Consider the following 17,290-nt stretch of genomic DNA (forward strand, 5'->3'; position numbering starts at 1 on the left):
GGTTCACTCATTATCCAGTTGTCCATCCAACTCTTCCGCCAAATCGTCCAAGAACCCATCGTCTGCATCATCATCATCTTCTTCGTCAGGCTCGTTCTCTTCCGAACGCTGCTTCTTGTCCAACTGGGCGAAATCCGTTGCTTGCAGATCGTCCGTTAGTCGACGTTTCCTCTTTCCACCGTCGGCCGGAATTTCGGCATCATCGATGTCCACGACATCGTCTGCCGCAAGCATCGATGGGGAAGGCGATGAAGTGTTGCTCGCCGTAGTGGCTGAATCTAGGTAGGCGTCGACTTCGTCCGCTGCAGCAGACCAGTCCATGTCGTTCAGTTCGTTTTCGAACAACGTCTCCTCCTGTTTTTCTCCCTCTGCTACCTCCTCGACCTTCGCTTGTTCCACCACCTCTTGCTTCTCCTTCTGCCCCTCCACTGCTCCCGCCTTCACCGCACCCGCACTCGCCACCGTATTCTCAGCCATCGATATCCGGTACAACCCCTCATCCTGCCTCGCCCACCTACTCGCCGACACATGAAACCAACTCGGCCAGACCACCTCCAACTGCCCACCCATCCGCAACGCCTGGTGCACCTTTGCCGTCCCCGGTCTCGCTGCCACGACGTGCGTCGTCTTGCCCGGTTCGATCTCCGACGCCGGCGTCGCACCGAACTCTCGCGCCATGGCCCAGAGGTCGGATTTCTCGGGATCGTGGCCGAACGGTATCATGCTGGAGAAGACAATGGTGCAGTTGGCAAGCACTTTGGCTTTCCGCGCGCCGATGAGATCGACAACGGAGGGCTTTTGAAGGGTGGAGGGGGACTGCATGGAATCGTGGGCGGTGTACCATTGGGCGTGCAGGTCTTCGAGGATGGATTGGACGCGATCGAGTTCGTTGTCGTCGTCGACGAGGACTGCGTGAGAGCGATGCGGGGGGAGTGGCGGCGGTGGAGGTGGTAGAGGCGGTAAGCTTGTGTTTGATGAGGAGGGTGAGGTTGGTGGAGTGGTGGTTTCTTCCGACTGGTCGTCTGACGGTGCGGTTGCTGTGATTGCATCTGCGCTGCGCTCATCGCCAGTGGGGCTCTCGCTACCACTACTGCTGCTATCAGCACCACTTGACTGGCCAGCGGGACTGTCGCCGTGCCCGTTGGGCGTGGCAGTGCCCGACCGTGAAGCACCGTTGCTTTGCCTTCCGAGCTTTTCGTCTAACGCTTCCTGCATCTTTGCTAGCGGTCTCGCTTCCCTCTGTTCCGCCAACTTGCTCTGAAGCTTTTCCGTCTGTGCCACGAAATGCGCTGCGGCCTCTCGAACCGCTTGCAATTCCTCCTCGGTTCGGCCTTCTGCTTCTGCTTTTTGCACTGCGTCTTCGACTGCTTTTTCCGGTGTCGTCGGAGAGGCGCTGCCGTTGCGGCTCGAACCGGGTTCTGCGCCTGATGCTTTCGTTGACGCAGCAGCGCCAGCAGTAGCCCCTGCCGCGTCGTCAGATTTGCCGCTCGGTTCCGCTGCCTTCGTTCCCGGCAAAGCCCCCGGCGGTGGTGGCGGAGTCGGTAAGAAAGTGGCGTTGATATCTCCGATGCCTACGAAAAATTCATACGGCAGAACCGGCAGCAGATTCGGGCTCCTACTCCATACATCCTCCCTATCATCGATGATGACGACCATACTGTGATCCACCGGAAACAACCTACTTAGACTCTTCCTCACCAAGCTCCCATTCTCGTCCCTCGACAAAATCCTGTTGCCGAAAATGCTCGCGTCCGGATCGATCAACTTGCAGACGCAGTTGGCATACGACCTCGTACCCATCGTATACACGTGCAGCTGGTACTTTTCTGACAGTCGTTTCAGGACCTCAGGAACTCCCGGTCGCGGTTTGACGTAGTACCAGCAGGCTCTGGACGCCTTGGCCGCATCCGCGTCTTGGTCGGAGATCTCTTCGCCGTCGATGCCGAGGCGAAACTTGCCGACGGATTGGAGGGCGTGGTAGTTGGGGTTTGTGGAGTCGCGCATCCATTCGCCGACGGTGGGGTCGACGGTCGCGTGGATGACGGTCTGATCGAGGTCGACGATGAGGGCGAGTTTGCGTTGGGAGAGGAGGTGGGAGGTGGATTCGGAGTCGAGGCGCTGCGCCTCTTCGGCGGAGACTTTGACGGCCGCGCTGGAGTGCATGACGGAGAGCGAGGCGGATTCCTCGGAGTCGACATCGACGGGTTGGCCGCACACGGCACACATGCCGAAGAGCTGCACTGGGTGCTTGCATTCTTCCTGGGCTTGCGACATGGTTGCTTGAATTTGCCGTGACCGGCGGTCGCTTACGAGGAAGAGGGATCAGTGAGAAGAGAGTGTCACGACCGGCTCTGATGATTATAGAGCTCGTCAGGACAGAGGCGTAGCGAAGATGGTCGAGACATGAGAGCCGAAGATGGTGTTGCGAGTAGAAGACACGAGACGCGTATGGTTCGGGACCTCGATCGATGTTTGGCACTTGACCGCTCGCTGCGGCGCTAAGCTTGCTGCTCCGACAACGAAAGCGACCTCGTTGATGCTAGGTTCCCGAAATGACCAACGGTAGTGGGGCCGGAAGTTGCCAAGATACGGTGGAGAAGCACCAAATGCGGGGGGATCAGCTTGGAGAGGAAACCGAATGAGAAAAGTGTCTGTGCGCAGCACTCTGTGCGTCTTTTTTGCGGAGGACGTCGGACAATTTCCAGTGGCAGCTCGGCTTTGTACGCGGGTCGGTATATATGTGAAACTGAGCGCGTGGCTCACGTCCTGTGAAACGAGCGTTCCGTGCCGCCGTGTGTGGAGCGAAAGAGTCGAGTCGTGTGGCTCTCCTCTGCATTTACCGGTGAGCAGCTGAAGCTTGTCGCGTGCACTCTCTCTTTTTTGTGGTCGAGCCATCTCGATTCAGGAATTATGACCGGGCGGAGAGAATGTTACGCCTAAGCAAGTGATGATTCTCAAAATAAACAGTTGAAGGTGGAGGTTCGAGCCTCATTTTTTGAAGGAGCAAGTTCTTCTCACTTGCTTGCTCCCGGTCCTTCCGTTCTCTCAACCCATCAATCGACAAGACTTTCCCCACAAAAACATGGTCAAGAAGCCATCCAAGGCTCAAAAGGCCAAGCTGCGCAGGGCAGGGGGTAGCGCGGACGATGGCGAGTCCCGAAGCGGAAGAGGTGGTCGAGGTGGACGCGGGCGAGGTCGTGGTCGTGGAGGTGCCGCAGCTGCTGCAGGAGGAGGAGGTAGGGTAGGAAGGTCCAGCTTGCTACCACCAGACCAGCAAGCAGCATTCGAGTCGCGCAAGCGCACCGTCCAGCTGGAGGAGTCTGCTTTCTCGAAACTTTCACCGCCCGTGTTGGAGCGACTCAACATCCTTGCTTCCTATGCGGACCTACGACGACCCATTCCGGAGGAGCTTACGCCGTTCGACTATTCGAGATTCGGTCGTGCCCGGGCGGAAAATCACCAACGAACCTTGGATCAAGAGCAGGGAAAGATAGACGAGCGAGACTCTCACCCACTAGCCGGTTGGCTTCAGGGTGGCCCGAAGCAATCAGAGAAGCAAGATCGAGGCGACGATTCCTCGGACGATGATGAAGCCGAAAAGGTTGACGAGGGTGAAGATCCAGGAGTGACAGGTGTAGAGGAAACGGGAGAGCTTCGTCTGCCCAAGAGACCAAAGTGGAGGTCAGACATGGATACCAAGACCATCCATTCGCAAGAGGAAGAGGTCTTTCGGCAGTGGCTACGCAAAACAGATGCCGTGGTCGAACGAGCCTTCTTCACCTCGTCGCCCATGTTCGCCGGACTGACATCTCACACCCGATCCGACGACAAAGCCGCATTTGCTCCCTCTCCAGCCACCGCAGGCATGGGTGGAAGTCGAATGGTCTCCTCCATCGCATCCCAAGACAGCATAAGCGAACTCTTGCACCACCGTCCATCTCCCGGCACCTCCGTTATCGGAAGCCTGTACGAACGAAACATCGAAGTCTACCGTCAGCTTTGGCGCGTTTGCGAGCGCAGCGACCTCGTTTGCGTCCTAGCCGATGCGAGATGCCCCCTGCTCCACCTGCCACCTAGTCTCATCGGCTTTCTGGAACGGTACATGCGACTCAAGGTCATCATTGTGCTGACAAAGGCGGACATCGTACCTAAGGAGATTGTCGATGCTTGGAGGGGGTATCTCAAACAGCTGTATCCGAAGTGGGAAGTGGTGGCTACGGAAAGCTATGCAAAGCTGGAGAGGATGGAGGGGCAAGGTTCGCGGACGAGGTTTGCTCCGTATCTTTCGCCACATTCGAGGAGAGAGTTGTTTGCGGCGCTGCGAAAGGCACATGGTGATTTGGTGACACCGCCAAAGGTGGTACAGGACGACGCGAAGAAGAGCAGAGAGTGGATGCCGCCGTGTGCGACAGATACGGACTGGGAAGGCGTGGAAAGACGCGTGCAGCTCCACACAGAGGGTTTCGAGGCAGGCGAAGGTGCTGACATCCCAGAACGCAGTTCCGAGAACGATCTTGATGCGAAAGACGCAAACCTACCCAGCCAGAAGAACAATCAGGACGCCAAAGCGACTCGCTCGCACCTGCCTTATCTCACCATCGGCCTCATCGGTCAGCCCAATGTCGGCAAATCGAGCCTGCTCAATGCTCTGTTTGGCTCCAAAGTCGTTCGCGCTTCCAAGACGCCAGGAAAAACCAAGCATTTCCAGACGCACTTCCTCGTGCCTCTTCCCTCACCTTCCTCCTCCTCTTCCAACAACGTCGATACCGACCACCCCAAAGCAGTCGGAGAAGAATCCCACCGCGGCCAAATCCGACTGTGCGATTCTCCCGGCCTCGTCTTCCCCTCGCTCATCGGGATGGAGATGCAAGTCATGGGCGCCATCCTGGCCATCTCGCAAGTGCAAGCAATCACCTCATGCATCCGCTTTGTCGCTGAACACATCGCGCTCGAAAAGGTTCTGCAACTGCAGTATCCACTCGATGAAGACGAGGCGCAGGAGGAGGACGGGAAAGAGGTGTGGACGGGCGTCAAGATTTTGGAGGCGGTGGCTAGGAGGTACATGTTCAAGACGGCAAAGGCGAATCGATGGGATGTGAATCGAGCGGGGAATCTGGTGATGCGTGCGGTCGCCGAGGGGAGGATCAAGTGGGCGTTTCGACCGCCGTCGTCGCGTGAACAGGTTGGAGTGGGTGGGATCGGAGAAGGTATTTGGATGCCGGAAGCTAGCCAAGATGCTGTTCAAGGGGACGAATCGGACTTGCTCACCGCGCCCAACCCGGACGACGAGGAAGAGAACGAGCAAGATGAAAAGAAGAAGACCGAGGACGAAGATGAGAGCGATGACGATGCGGACATCGCTCGAAAGGTGCGGTTCGACTTTGGCGTAGTCGAAACCGAAGACGACGATGACGATGAAGAGGACGAGGATGACAGAGGGATGGTCGGGTCTACAAATTCGTTGTTCAGTGCTCTCGCTGTCGAAGCTGGAGACGACGACGATGATGACGGTGATGACGATGAAGACGACCAGGAAGAAGACCAAGAGGGATAGGCTTCGACGAGCATGGCTATGCTCAGCAGCCCTGAATAGCATCTAGCATACGATCACATGCAATGATATACCCAGAACATATCATAATATCAACACAGACAGCTCGGTGACAGGCTTCTGCGTGTGCGTGTCCTTCGATCTCGTCGCCATATGAAACGGCGTAGGTTGCCGAGGGAGATCATATCAGTGACAGTCCCGGCGGCTGTCTCTGCAGCAGAGCGTGCACGTTCTCGGCACTGAATGACGTGCGCGCTCGCTTGGCTTGTGCACCCTTTTTTGTCTCGAAAATCTTCTGAAATCAGATCTTCTTATCCTCGTCAATCCAACCACATGCTCCATCGTCTTCCTAAGCTTCGACACACCATCTTCGGCTCACCCATCAGCTACCACCAGATTCGCCGCCTTTCCCTCCGCACGCAGCATCGCAGAATGTCGATCCCCACCGTCACATCCTGGACCGGTCCGCCCATCCTGCTCGGCGTCATCGGTGGATCGGGACTCTACAAGCTCGACTCCATCACACCCGTCGCCGAAATCTCCATCACCACTCCCTGGGGTTCACCTTCTTCACCCATCACCATCGCCAAGACTCCCGCCGATAACCACGTCGCATTCCTCGCTCGTCATGGTCGAAACCACGCCATCCTACCTTCCAACGTGCCTAATCTCGCCAATATTGCTGCGCTGAAGCATCTCGGTGTGAAAGCGATCCTCGCCTTCTCGGCTGTAGGGTCGTTGCGCGAGGAGATCGCACCGAAGGACTTTGTGATTCCGAGTCAGATCATCGACCGCACCAAGGGCATTCGTCGGTCGAGCTTCTTCGGTTTCGGAGAGGAAGAATCCGTCGTCGCACACGCCGGTTTCGGCGATCCGTTCGACGAAACCCTGCGTCCCATCGTCTACGAAACGGTCAAGTCCACCCTCTCCTCCCACCCTCTGACCGTCCACACCGGCAAAACAGTAGTCTGCATGGAAGGACCGCAGTTCTCCACGCGCGCAGAATCCCTCATGTACCGCACCTGGGGTGGCGACATCATCAACATGTCCGTCCTCCCCGAAGCCAAGCTCGCCCGTGAAGCCGAAATCTCCTACGTCCTCATCGCCACCGCCACCGACTACGACGCTTGGCGTCCTGCCAGCGCCGCCGTCAACGTGGCCGAGGTCATGGAAAGCCTCAAAGCAAACGTCGAAGCCAGCAATCTCGTCACCACAAAGGTCCTCGATAGAATCTGGTCAGAGATCGATAGCGACGATAAACCCGCGGTTAAGGGTATCAAGGACTCGATGCGGTTCAGCATCATGACTAGGTCAGAGTTCGTAGCGGACAAGGCAAAGAGCAACTTGAGGTTCTTGCTGCCTTGGTTCGCCCAGGAGTAGATGGACTGCATACACAGGACTTCAGATAGATTTGCTCATGCGACGGCCAGGTACACAGTAGACCACATCCGTCACAAACTAATCACACCCACACCTCGCTACGAACGAATAACAAAAGCCTGTCATTCCACATCTCCACACCTTCACCCGCCTGCGCCCCTTCTACAGCTCCACCCCCCCACTCGACGTCCCAAACAAGATTCTCAACTCCTCATTCCTCTCCTCCCTCCTCGCCTCTGCGCCCATCGCTCCAATCTGCCTCTTACTCCCCACCTTCTCCGCAATCATCAGCTTGCGCTTCTGCAGCCTGAGCATGTTCTCCTCGATACTGTGCCGCATAATGTACTTTGTCGTGATCACCGGCTTCGTTTGACCCATACGATGAACCCTATCCAGCCCCTGATTCTCCACCGCCGGGTTCCAATACGGATCCATCAGGTACGCCCGACACGCAGTGACAAGGTTCAACCCCGTCCCACCTGCACGCAGCGACACCAGCAGCACCTCGATGCTCGGATCGCGTTTGAACGCCTCCAACGCAGCGGTCCGGTCTGGCCGCCTCATCGTACCGTCCAACCGGGTGTATCGAATCCCAGTGAGGTTGAGCGACTTTTGGATCCGATCCAGCATCTTGGTCCACTGCGAGAAAACGACGCTCTTGACCGGATCGTACAAGTCGATCGCATCCAGCGACTGGTCCAGCTTTCCCAGCAACCCGCTCGAAGTCACTGCCGGCGGCGGGCGTTGAATCACCACCACAGGTTCCTCCACCTTGCGCACCTCTGCATCCTCCGACGTCGACGGATCGATGTGCACCAGCCTCGGCGCAAGCGGGTCGAACAAACTCGAATGCGGATTGCACTTCGAGAACGGCAACAGATCAGCAATAAGAGCTCGGATCTTGGTCGAAAGGTCCTTCCTCCCATCCAGCGGTACATCACCACGAGGTCGGCTCGAGCTGCTCCCCGTCGACCTGCCATTCTTGCGCGGAGCCTTGGGTCGACTCAATTGCGGTTTCTTATCGTCGTCGCCACTCCCCCAATCAAAGTCATCCACCAGCTCGTCCTTGTCCGAATCTTCCCCTTTGAGCTGCTTCAACCGCCTCTCGTCCGCAACCTCGTCATCGATGAAATCGCTGTCACCGTCGGCCATGCGTTCCGCCTGATCGTCGTTGAGGCCGACAAAGTCGGAAGCGTCCAACTCGACCGCGTCGAGCGCGAGCTGCAACGCGTCATTGCACGCTGGACAATGCCCGATATCCTCCGAAGTGACGTCTGGCCAAGGATAGCCGATAGTGCGACGGAAGCAGGCCGAACAGAAAATGTGCTGGCATCGAGTCACCACAGGTCGCACCGCCCCGCCTCCCGCCGGCGTCACGATTCCATTGCTCGACGTGCCCGCCGACACCGCTCCCATCCCAGGCTCGATCTTGGTCCTCTTGCGCGATCCGTTCCCATTGCGCGAATCAGCAGCCGCATCATCGAGCGCATCAGCGAGCTCCTGAGCATCGTTTCCACCCGCATCCGCTTCGATGCTACTCGAGAGATCTGCCTGGCACTCGGAACAATACGCCATCTCGGTATCGCGGAACAGGATGAACAACACCGCCGCCCTCTCCGGCGTAAGACCGTCGTGCTTGATCGCTTCGGACAGATCGGCTCCTCGACCCATCCGCTTCGCGTCCTTGCTGGCATCGACCATCGAAGGATGATCGCACGTCATGCGCAAGTTGAGGATCTCGTGCAGGATGGTGGCGTAGTTGTGCTTGACCGTGTCATTGGCCATCATGCCTTCAAAGTCGTCCCTGTACTTGTCGTGGAGAGCTTGGTAGCGAGCCTTCTCCCTCTCCTCAAAGTCGAGATACTCGGTCTTGCTGAGCTTCGGTGGGAGGGTGAGCAGTGCCTTGCCATCTGCCGTCTTGGTCGTCTTTTGCCGACGCAGCGCCAAGAACTTCATCAGAATCTGAACGTGCCCGATGTTGGCGGAGTCGATCGGACCGTCCTCCTTCTTCACTCTGAGGTGCAGGTTCTCGCGATGGCCGCAAAACTCATTCCAGATAGCTCGATCTGTGAAAGGCTCTAGGCGGAGAAACTTGACGAGAGCGTACAGGTCGTTGATGGTGTTTTGGATGGGTGTGCCCGTGAGACAGATGCGGCGCTGCGCCGTCAGGTTACAAGCAGCTCGAGATTGCCAGGTACCCGCTCCCTTGATCTGATGAGCCTCGTCGAGCACGATGCGGAACCAGTCGATGCGCTGCAAAGGATTGAGTGCTTCTTTGCCGGGTTTCCTCTTCGGCTTCTTGCCCTTCTTTTGCGGACCGGCGACGCTGGCTTCGGTCTCGATAGGAATGCCATTCTGATTGACCATGAAGATTTCGTCATCGTCATCGTCGTCATCATCCCGTCCGGAGTCAGAGTCGGGCGATCCATCCTTCTTGCCATTACGCTTCTTGTTTTCGCCCTCGGTGATCCATGTCGACTGGTTCGAGAACTCGGAGCCGAGCGTCGAGTAAGTCGTCAGGACAATATCGTGATCCGCGATCCACCGAATGCTGGTAGACCGCGAGGGACCGTGATAAATGTAAACTTTGGGTCGCTTTTTCCTAGACCAATGCTCCCTGATCTGCTCTTCCCAATTCGACACGACGGACAAAGGGCAGACGATCAAGGTTGCGCGACTGCGACACTCGAGGTTTTGGCGGCGAGCGACCTCGGGATCAACCTTGTCCTTTTGCGGCTTCTTCCCTTTGCTCTTTGCAGACGCTGTTGGTGCAGCCGGTGGAGCACCGTGAACGGCGAGCGACATAGTCGCTTTGTCATCGTCGTCCTCGTCAGGCTCCACGTCGTCGTCCGCAAAGTCGTCGTCAGATTCGCTGAGCCGACGCTTGGAACGGCCATTGACCTTGCCGACGCCGTTGCGTCTCTCGGCCTCGCGAGATGCTGCTTCTGTCGAGATATTTGCCAGTCGCATCGCCTGATCAAGCTCGGCCTGAGGATCACGCTCAACTTTCATAGCGCCGAACAGCCTCGCATCCCTCCGAGTATGTGCGATCAGAGCAAGGGTAGAAATTGTCTTGCCAAGACCCATGTCGTCAGCCAGGATGGCGCCACGACAGATGCGAGGCTGGCTGAAAGTCTCTCGATTCGTGATGAGGTTGCGCCAGGCGCGCACCTTACCATTGAGGCCCTTGCGCACCTTCCAGAGGGAAATGGAGTCTTCGTCAACCTCTTCCTCCTTTTCACTCTTGCTCCCGCCTTTGCTGTTGGCGTGTCCCCCCGTGCCGTTGCTCGCGGAGGTCTCAGCCTTGACCGATCCTGGCTTCTCGTCCCTGACCGATTCAGGCTTCACATCCTTGACCGATTCAGCCGGCTCCTCTGACCCGTCTTCCACGGTGATCGCCGGTTTCAGCAGCAGCTCTGGCCAGCGTCGATCCTTCTCTCGATTGATCAAGAAACTGAGTGCTTGCTTCTGGTGTTCAAGCAGTGGCGTTGCGATGACCTCGGCTGGCTCAATGGCTGGCAACTCCTCACCGCTGCGAAGACTGGCGTACACAGCATCGACCTGAGCCTTTTTCTCCTTCTCCGAGAGCTCGCGATTCTGAATGATTGTGCCCATACCCGCGCCGCGGTGGATACCGTTGTACATGCCGAGCATGGCATCGTTGCGCATACCTCCAGCGGGCGGATTGTGCGGATTCTCGTACTGCGGCTCGGTTGGGTAGTCCTCGGGATGGTACGAGGGCGGATGCTCGAGCTGAATGCCGTGCGACGACAGACGGTCCGAGACGAGCGCGAGATCAGTCCGACGAGCGAACACAAGGATTTCGAGGTAATGCAGGAAGTTCTGCGCTCGACCGATCGGGACCATACGACAGCGCGCCTCGCAGCGCATCTTGTTCTGCCTCAGCAGAGGCTCCATGGAATCTTTGTACTTGTCGGCTAGCGCACCGAAAGAGTGCTCCGCTGCAGGGCCGTACTGGTTCGCTTCCTCAATCGAAAGTTGAGGAAATCTGGCGCGGGGAGGCACCACTGCACTGACAGTGATGTCTGCGCGTTGAGGCGGTGGAGCAGTGAAGGTCCAACCACCGGGCAGTGCCCGATTAGATGCGGGTAAGTTTGTCGGATTCGTCATGTTGAGCATGAGTGGCCGGTAGCCGTCTTCGATCCAGAATCGAGAGGCTCTTGGCCAACTTTGGCGACTAAAATTTGGATCCGCTGGTGGATCCTGGCCGATGACGCCGTTGTAAGTTAGAGATGGCGGAAGGCCTTGCATGCAGAGTACGACCGCATTGATCATGCCTGCGCAGACGATCGCATTCGATTTCACGTGATCGATCTCGAAATCCTCGGCTTTTGGCGAGGCGAGCTTGTGCGAGACGATGACTGGCTCGTCTTCGTCTTCGTCGTCATCGACGACGGACACGGTCTGGTCTGCACGGCTTATTGTACCATTGCCTTGCGGGAGGAGGATTCGCGAAGGCCCTTCGGACGACGCTGTTGGATCGTACGATGGGATAGGTGCTCGGCTTGTAGCCGGTTTCTCGTCGTCATCGTCACTATCCAGCGTCAGATCGACGACAGCCCGAGCTTGTTGCATCGATTGTTGCCGTGGCGGGTGAGCCTCGGACGACGGACCGGCAGAGCTTGACAGAGGAAAAGCACCAGGCATGGATGGTACGGCTGCGCTCTGAGTCGCAACTTGCTGAATACCAGTTGACGGGGCCGGTCTGGAAAAGCCGCCGCTTTCATCCAGGAACTGTGTGGGCACGCGGGCACCACTGCCTCCAATGACCAAGCCGTATCCTGCCGACGATCCAGATGACGATGCGACTGGCACGCTGCGAGCGCTTGGCGTCCATATCCGTGAAGCTGCGCTGCTCGAAGGGCTTGCGCCTGTCGAGGAGGAGGAATATCCGGGCGGAAGGACACGTTTCTTTTCGACCACGTTCGGAGATAAGGGCGAAGGCGGCCGCACGAGCGGGACGGGCTCGAGCGGTCTAGAGAGAAGCTCGGATGGGTCGTCGATCTCCTCGAGCGTGTCGGAGCCACGATCCTCTTTCATCTTGTGGAATGATCAGAGGACGCTCTGCCCGGATGCCGCGCAGAGAGCGGCGAAAGCGCGAGCGGCAGCGCCGGATCGAGGGTTGCGAATTACGGAAAGGCCAGTTGGCCTGTTGTACAGCCGCCGCTGCTCTTTCCTACGGACAAGAGCGCTATCCGCTTGTGATGTGATGATACGAGCCCAACTTGCTGCACTACGTCTCGTCGGCAGCAATGCTTGCGTCGCTGAATGCGATGAGGTCGACAATCAGATTTGAGGTGCTGACGTAGGTTTACTGAGGATGAGCGAAATGTGCAGCAAGGGAGACGAGATGCAGCCGCAGATTGATACGGACGAATGCTGCTGTTACGATGAACAATGCCGTGCCGATAGATGATGAGCTGTGTGGCAGTCGATGTGACTGATGCTTCAAGTTTCGTGTGCTTGAGTCGCCAATACGAGCGAGGCGTGGTAGCGAGACAATGCAGGAGATCCGCAAATGCGAAGAAGCTCTGATGGCGGTGGAGACGATAAGCTCACCGACCTGACTTTCTCGCCTTATAGTCAGACCGCGGTGATGCGAATGCTGGAAGGCCGTGCTGAGCCAAAGTGACGCTGAAGAGCGTTGGGCGTGCTATGCGGCCCCGACGACGACTGCGAAGCTGAAATCCGTTCGAATTTGATCGACGTATGGGTACTGATCTTCGCAGTGCAGTCGTGTCCGAAATGGAAGGTGTGAGTAGAGACGATGGGTCGAAGTCGACGTCGAGAAGGAAGAGTTGCGTTGCGCGTCGGGAAGGAGAGCCAGCAACCGCGGAATCTTCGCGCAGCAGCGCATGCAGCCGTTCTTCCTCCTCCACTCACCAAAAAACCAACACTCACTTGGCATGCGCCTCTTCTGCTGAGCACCCTTGGACCCTGAACATGTCGGGTGTCGCGCTCCGCCACCCCAGGTTGCTAGCTCAGCATCGTTATCAAGGCGTCCGTCTAACCTTCCATCTTTGCTTTGTAGTCATCCTTCGTTCTGATTCATATCGTGCAGCGTGATCATGCTCAGTCAGGATCGGAGTCTCATGACAACGCCGCTTCGTAGGTGGGCGTTTGTCTGCTGTGGGATCGGTGGGGAAATCTTCCAATTCGGCGACCACAGCGACACACGTTTTTGCGCTGAGTCAGCGAACCCTGCCATACGAATCGGCAGCAGCCGCGCGCAACACCCTTCGCCCGTCTGGCTGTCCCTCAGCGCCACTCGGGTTTTCTCACGCAGTGGCTTCCCTCTTTTGTTCTTGCCGTCGAGTACAGTTGCATCGCTAACTGCGAGTGGCGGCGTGGCAGGCTGAGTCATGTGACAACTCTCGGTATCGACTGTCATGGTTCCGCTTCGTCGCTAAAAAAAGGGAAGCTTTCTAGCGGCGGCCCAAGCACGACCGAAAAGCGAGTCGATCCATGATCAGCAGCTCCAGCAAGCATGTTCCTTTGCGTGAAGATGGAAGTGTGTCTCGTGATCATCACATAGAGGCAACTGCTCTCCGAAAGATATCATGCAGGGCCACGAGATTGGCTGCCAAACAACTAGAACGGGCATGATGGAACGAAGACAAAGTGTCACAAGACGCTGCAGCGCGCGCTGGGCTGCAGAAGTGAGCGCACCGTCATGACACGTGAAACGGATCCACCCTTGCCGATCGTCCCGTCGATTCCTTCTCGTTTGACATCTCCGCTATCGTCGTGATCTGTATCGTCGAGTCTGATCGTCAAAATCGTCAATCTACTATTTTGACAGCCTTGCATTACAGCACACCTCGCAGCAACAACACCTGTTGTTCGCAAAGACACACCAGCACATCCTCCCATCCCTCTTTTCCGCTGCAGGGTAGCTTGACCGCACACACGCCCAACAGTGCTCCGCACAACCCTGCCGCCTCGTCTTGTCCTGTCTTCCCATCGGCAAGACGTACCACTCTCGATGGGGCATTCTTCGCATCGCCTTCCTCCGCCGAGTAGTACAGGAACAAGTTTCCCGCACCACCACCGCCTTCTCCACCCGTCACTTGAGGTGCACTTTCGAATGCCAGCACGACGTATCCTGAGCGACGTTGGTGGATGTGCACCCGTTGAGCGTCACGTTTCGATGCTAGGACGAAGGCCAGTGCTGGCATGATGGATGTGTGGTTCCAGGATCCAGCGGAAAAGCAGGTGAAGATGGCTCCGTCCAGATCGTGCTTCATCACCAAGGCTGAGCCGTCGTTGTCCGAGCTGGGAAGAGGTGTGGCTAATAGCGTGGAGCTTTCTTTCGCGGTAGATGTCTGGTAGCCATTGGGATTTGAGATGCTAGTGAGCACGAAGGGTCGTCCGACGTTGGCGTCTTCTTCCTCCAAATTGTCTTTGAGCAGGCTGGGTTGGTCGAGGGATAGACTCGTTTCACCATTCGAACCCGCACCCGAGGAACTGGTGAGGCCAGTACGATCCACTCCAAATCCAGCGGCCGAGTCTTCGTCCGCCGTGTACTTTTCCATACCTTCCAGCATGCTGAGCAGTTCGGACGGATCCATCGTCTCGGGAACATCGTCTTCGTTGTCCTCCCCGTCATCGCTTCCTTCTGCCTCTTCGTTCTCGTCGATCGTGTGACCAGCGATGGCGTGCTGAAAAGTGCTTTTCGCTTGCTGGAAGCTCGACTGCATCTGCGACCGACTCCTCTTCCGACTTCCGGTCCGATCGGCAAACACCTGCACCCACCTCGTCCCCTCGTGCTTCTTCTCCAAATGCAGCGTCAACACGCTCACCCCTTTCGCCTTCTCCAATGTCCACACGCTTCCCGTGGGATCGATCTCGCCCCACGTAGACCTCGAAACGTACCTTCCCGAAGCGATCATCTTAGCTGCTCTGGTCAGATCGTCATCCTGAGCTACAGCAGTTGAGCCCAATTCTGCGCCGATCTCGACTAGCCTCAATGATGATGTGGGTGCATCGAGAAGGGTGAGCGCCTCCTGGGTCAAGGAAAGGCTGAGCGCAGAGAGGGAGAAGTGAGAACGAATGTGCGAGGTGGTGATCCAGTTCGGTAAGACGAAGGCGAGCGTGATGGTGTCGCTCGTTTGCGCCCATGAGAAGTGTGGGGCTGGTCGTCTTGACGAGAGAGCAGGACGAGGCTCGGTGGCTGCTTCGGATGTACCCGATCGTGATGACTCTTCGAGCTCAGCTGCTGCTGTAGACTTGCCCGAAATGGTCCCGAAAGATGCTTCTGCGCCCAGCAGTACTTGCTGTTCATCGAGCTTAGCCATGATCAATGGCTCTTCGCCTTGAGCGTTCCACAGCACCGTGGCACTTCGTGTCTCTTGCCCTCCATTCTGTAGTTCCACAGTTGCACTCTCGACGCCATTTAGCTCGACCAGCTGCACCTCAAAGGAGGTTCCACCGCCGCTGATACGTCCTGTATTTGATCTCTCTGCTGGCTGTGCACCCTTCTGATACCCAAGACCTTGCATGTCCCCTCTCCCAACACTGCCTTCCGCCTTCCTCGACCGCTGCAGCAATACCCGAATCTTGCTCCCAACGCGCTTGCATCCCTTGATCGTATATCCCTCACCGACTGTACTGCGCGTCTCTGTACCACTGGTCCATCTCACGCTTCCAGCGTCGTTCCCCGAACTGACCTTTTGCAGCTCTATCAACACCACATCGCCTCCACCGCAAACCAGCCATTCCGTCGCCGAAACCGACGCCAGCGACGGCATAGCTTCCCCACTTGCTTCCAGACGATACACCGGGTGTCCTACCACCCTAGCTCTGCCCGTGTCGAACGTCAACGCCACCACGAACCCATTTGCATCAACATACGCAGCGAACGGATCGTCTCCCTCCCTCGTCCCCGCAGCAGGAACCAATACCTGGTGCAGAGCTCGTTCCTTCGTCTCCTTGTATCCCAAACCGGTGAACGTCAGATTCCCATCTTGTCTGACATGTCGAGATTGATACAAATCGACCAGCCGCGGTGGTCGGCTAGGCAAAGTATGCGAACGGATGGAAGAGCAAGTCGGATCATCCTGAACCAGTTTATATGCTTCGAATCGTGGGTTTAGCAGCGCTTGATCGACCTTGAACGACAAGCTATCCGGACCGGTGAGCTGAGAGGTCGAGGCTTCGGCGGGAAGCGGCAGACGATGCGCCTGAGAGTAAGCCATCCTCAAGCCATCCCTCTGTTGTCGGAAGATCGTTGGTATCTCTGTTGGAAAGAACAACACGTCGAGAAGAAATCCATGTGAAGGCGGCAAAAGAGAAAAATTAAAGCGTGTTCGCAACCTCCACTTTACTGCCGCGGGCTCTTTTCTCTCAATTCGTGTCGAATCGGATCTTGATACATGGAGCAGAGTCCACAAGACACAGATGCTGATGTGTGGTTCTCGAACGGATCTTTTCATTCACGAACTGTGGTTTTAGTCTTGCTTCATCACACATCATGATCTTGTTTGGCAAGGGTATATTGCTAATGAAATGAGGAAACGGGTAGAGATACTACATAAAAGTGACAGCGAACGACAATGTATCGTGTCGGGTTTTACTTGGCACCGGTAGCACCCTGAACGGCGCCCTTTGCCTGAGCAGCGGCGTCGCTCAGAGCCTGGCTAGCCTGCTGGCTGGCGCTCTGGGCGTTCTTCTGAGCCTCACCGGCCTTCTGGGAGGCGGTGTTGGTGGCGTCGCTGGCGAGCTGGCTGGCGTTCTGCTGAGCCTGACCAGCCTGCTTGCTGGCCTCATCCGCGAGCTCACCAGCCTTCTGCTGGCCGGCGGCGAGCAGGTGAGAGACCTGGTCGACGACGTGAGCGGCGGTGGCGCGGGCCTGGTTGACGAGGCCCTCGGCGTTGTCTCCGGCGGGCTTGATGTACTGGTTGGCCGAGTCGAGCGTGTGCGAAGCGAGGTCGCGGGCCTGGTTGGTCAAGCCGATCAGGGTCTGCTTGGCCTCCTCAGCGGACTGCTCGCCCTGCTTGGCAGCAGCATCGGCGGTCTTGGATGCCTCGTTGGAAGCGTCGTTGGCGGCGGCCTTGGTCTGGTCAGCGGCGTTGCCGGCGTGCTCCTTGCCCTGTCCGAGGAGAGAGCCTGCGGTCTGCTGAACGTAGGCGAAGGTGTTACCGGCAAGGTCGCTGGCCTGCTTGATAAGCGAGTCACCCGACTGCTGGGCCTGCGACGAGAGATCGCTGGCCTTGTTCGAGAGGTCGTTGCCGGCCTTCGAGGCCTGGTTCGAGGCGTCGTTGGCGAGATTCTGGGCGTCCTTCTGGACGTCGTTGGTAGTCTTGTTGGTACCGGGGACCTGCGACATTTTGAAGTATG

The 17,290-nt window shown here is 57.3% G+C and overlaps 9 protein-coding genes across 9 annotated transcripts; 2 read left to right on the forward strand and 7 right to left on the reverse strand.

The window, feature by feature from the left end:
• Positions 1-3: 3 nt before the first annotated feature.
• On the reverse strand, positions 4-2,226 carry PHSY_006908 (potential RNA Pol II CTD phosphatase component; the record flags this gene model as incomplete). The annotated part of the gene is made up of 1 exon (XM_012337504.1): positions 4-2,226. One exon carries the CDS (start codon positions 2,224-2,226, stop codon positions 4-6), a length of 2,223 nt encoding a protein of 740 aa, XP_012192894.1.
• A 144-nt stretch (positions 2,227-2,370) lies between these two features.
• Positions 2,371-2,895, reverse strand: PHSY_006909 (hypothetical protein; the record flags this gene model as incomplete). The annotated part of the gene is made up of 1 exon (XM_012337505.1): positions 2,371-2,895. The coding sequence occupies one exon, from the start codon at positions 2,893-2,895 to the stop codon at positions 2,371-2,373; it is 525 nt and encodes a 174-aa protein (XP_012192895.1).
• Positions 2,896-3,082: 187 nt separating this feature from the next.
• On the forward strand, positions 3,083-5,554 carry PHSY_006910 (nucleolar GTP-binding protein 2; the record flags this gene model as incomplete). The annotated part of the gene is made up of 1 exon (XM_012337506.1): positions 3,083-5,554. One exon carries the CDS (start codon positions 3,083-3,085, stop codon positions 5,552-5,554), a length of 2,472 nt encoding a protein of 823 aa, XP_012192896.1.
• A 240-nt stretch (positions 5,555-5,794) lies between these two features.
• Positions 5,795-6,931, forward strand: PHSY_006911 (hypothetical protein; the record flags this gene model as incomplete). Its single annotated transcript, XM_012337507.1, has 1 exon — positions 5,795-6,931. The coding sequence occupies one exon, from the start codon at positions 5,795-5,797 to the stop codon at positions 6,929-6,931; it is 1,137 nt and encodes a 378-aa protein (XP_012192897.1).
• Positions 6,932-7,093: 162 nt separating this feature from the next.
• PHSY_006912 (DNA repair protein rad5) lies at positions 7,094-11,992 on the reverse strand (the record flags this gene model as incomplete). Its single annotated transcript, XM_012337508.1, has 1 exon — positions 7,094-11,992. One exon carries the CDS (start codon positions 11,990-11,992, stop codon positions 7,094-7,096), a length of 4,899 nt encoding a protein of 1,632 aa, XP_012192898.1.
• Positions 11,993-12,081: 89 nt separating this feature from the next.
• PHSY_006913 (guanyl-nucleotide exchange factor) lies at positions 12,082-12,809 on the reverse strand (the record flags this gene model as incomplete). The annotated part of the gene is made up of 2 exons (XM_012337509.1): positions 12,082-12,483; positions 12,621-12,809. The coding sequence occupies 2 exons, from the start codon at positions 12,807-12,809 to the stop codon at positions 12,082-12,084; spliced, it is 591 nt and encodes a 196-aa protein (XP_012192899.1).
• Positions 12,810-13,028: 219 nt separating this feature from the next.
• Positions 13,029-13,343, reverse strand: PHSY_006914 (ankyrin repeat protein; the record flags this gene model as incomplete). Its single annotated transcript, XM_012337510.1, has 1 exon — positions 13,029-13,343. The coding sequence occupies one exon, from the start codon at positions 13,341-13,343 to the stop codon at positions 13,029-13,031; it is 315 nt and encodes a 104-aa protein (XP_012192900.1).
• A 418-nt stretch (positions 13,344-13,761) lies between these two features.
• On the reverse strand, positions 13,762-16,386 carry PHSY_006915 (hypothetical protein; the record flags this gene model as incomplete). Its single annotated transcript, XM_012337511.1, has 1 exon — positions 13,762-16,386. The coding sequence occupies one exon, from the start codon at positions 16,384-16,386 to the stop codon at positions 13,762-13,764; it is 2,625 nt and encodes an 874-aa protein (XP_012192901.1).
• Positions 16,387-16,523: 137 nt separating this feature from the next.
• On the reverse strand, positions 16,524-17,279 carry PHSY_006916 (hypothetical protein; the record flags this gene model as incomplete). Its single annotated transcript, XM_012337512.1, has 1 exon — positions 16,524-17,279. One exon carries the CDS (start codon positions 17,277-17,279, stop codon positions 16,524-16,526), a length of 756 nt encoding a protein of 251 aa, XP_012192902.1.
• Positions 17,280-17,290: the final 11 nt, after the last annotated feature.

The sequence above is a fragment of the Pseudozyma hubeiensis genome (genome assembly GCF_000403515.1).
Source record: "Pseudozyma hubeiensis SY62 DNA, scaffold: PHS68, whole genome shotgun sequence".
NCBI lineage: Eukaryota > Fungi > Basidiomycota > Ustilaginomycetes > Ustilaginales > Ustilaginaceae > Pseudozyma > Pseudozyma hubeiensis.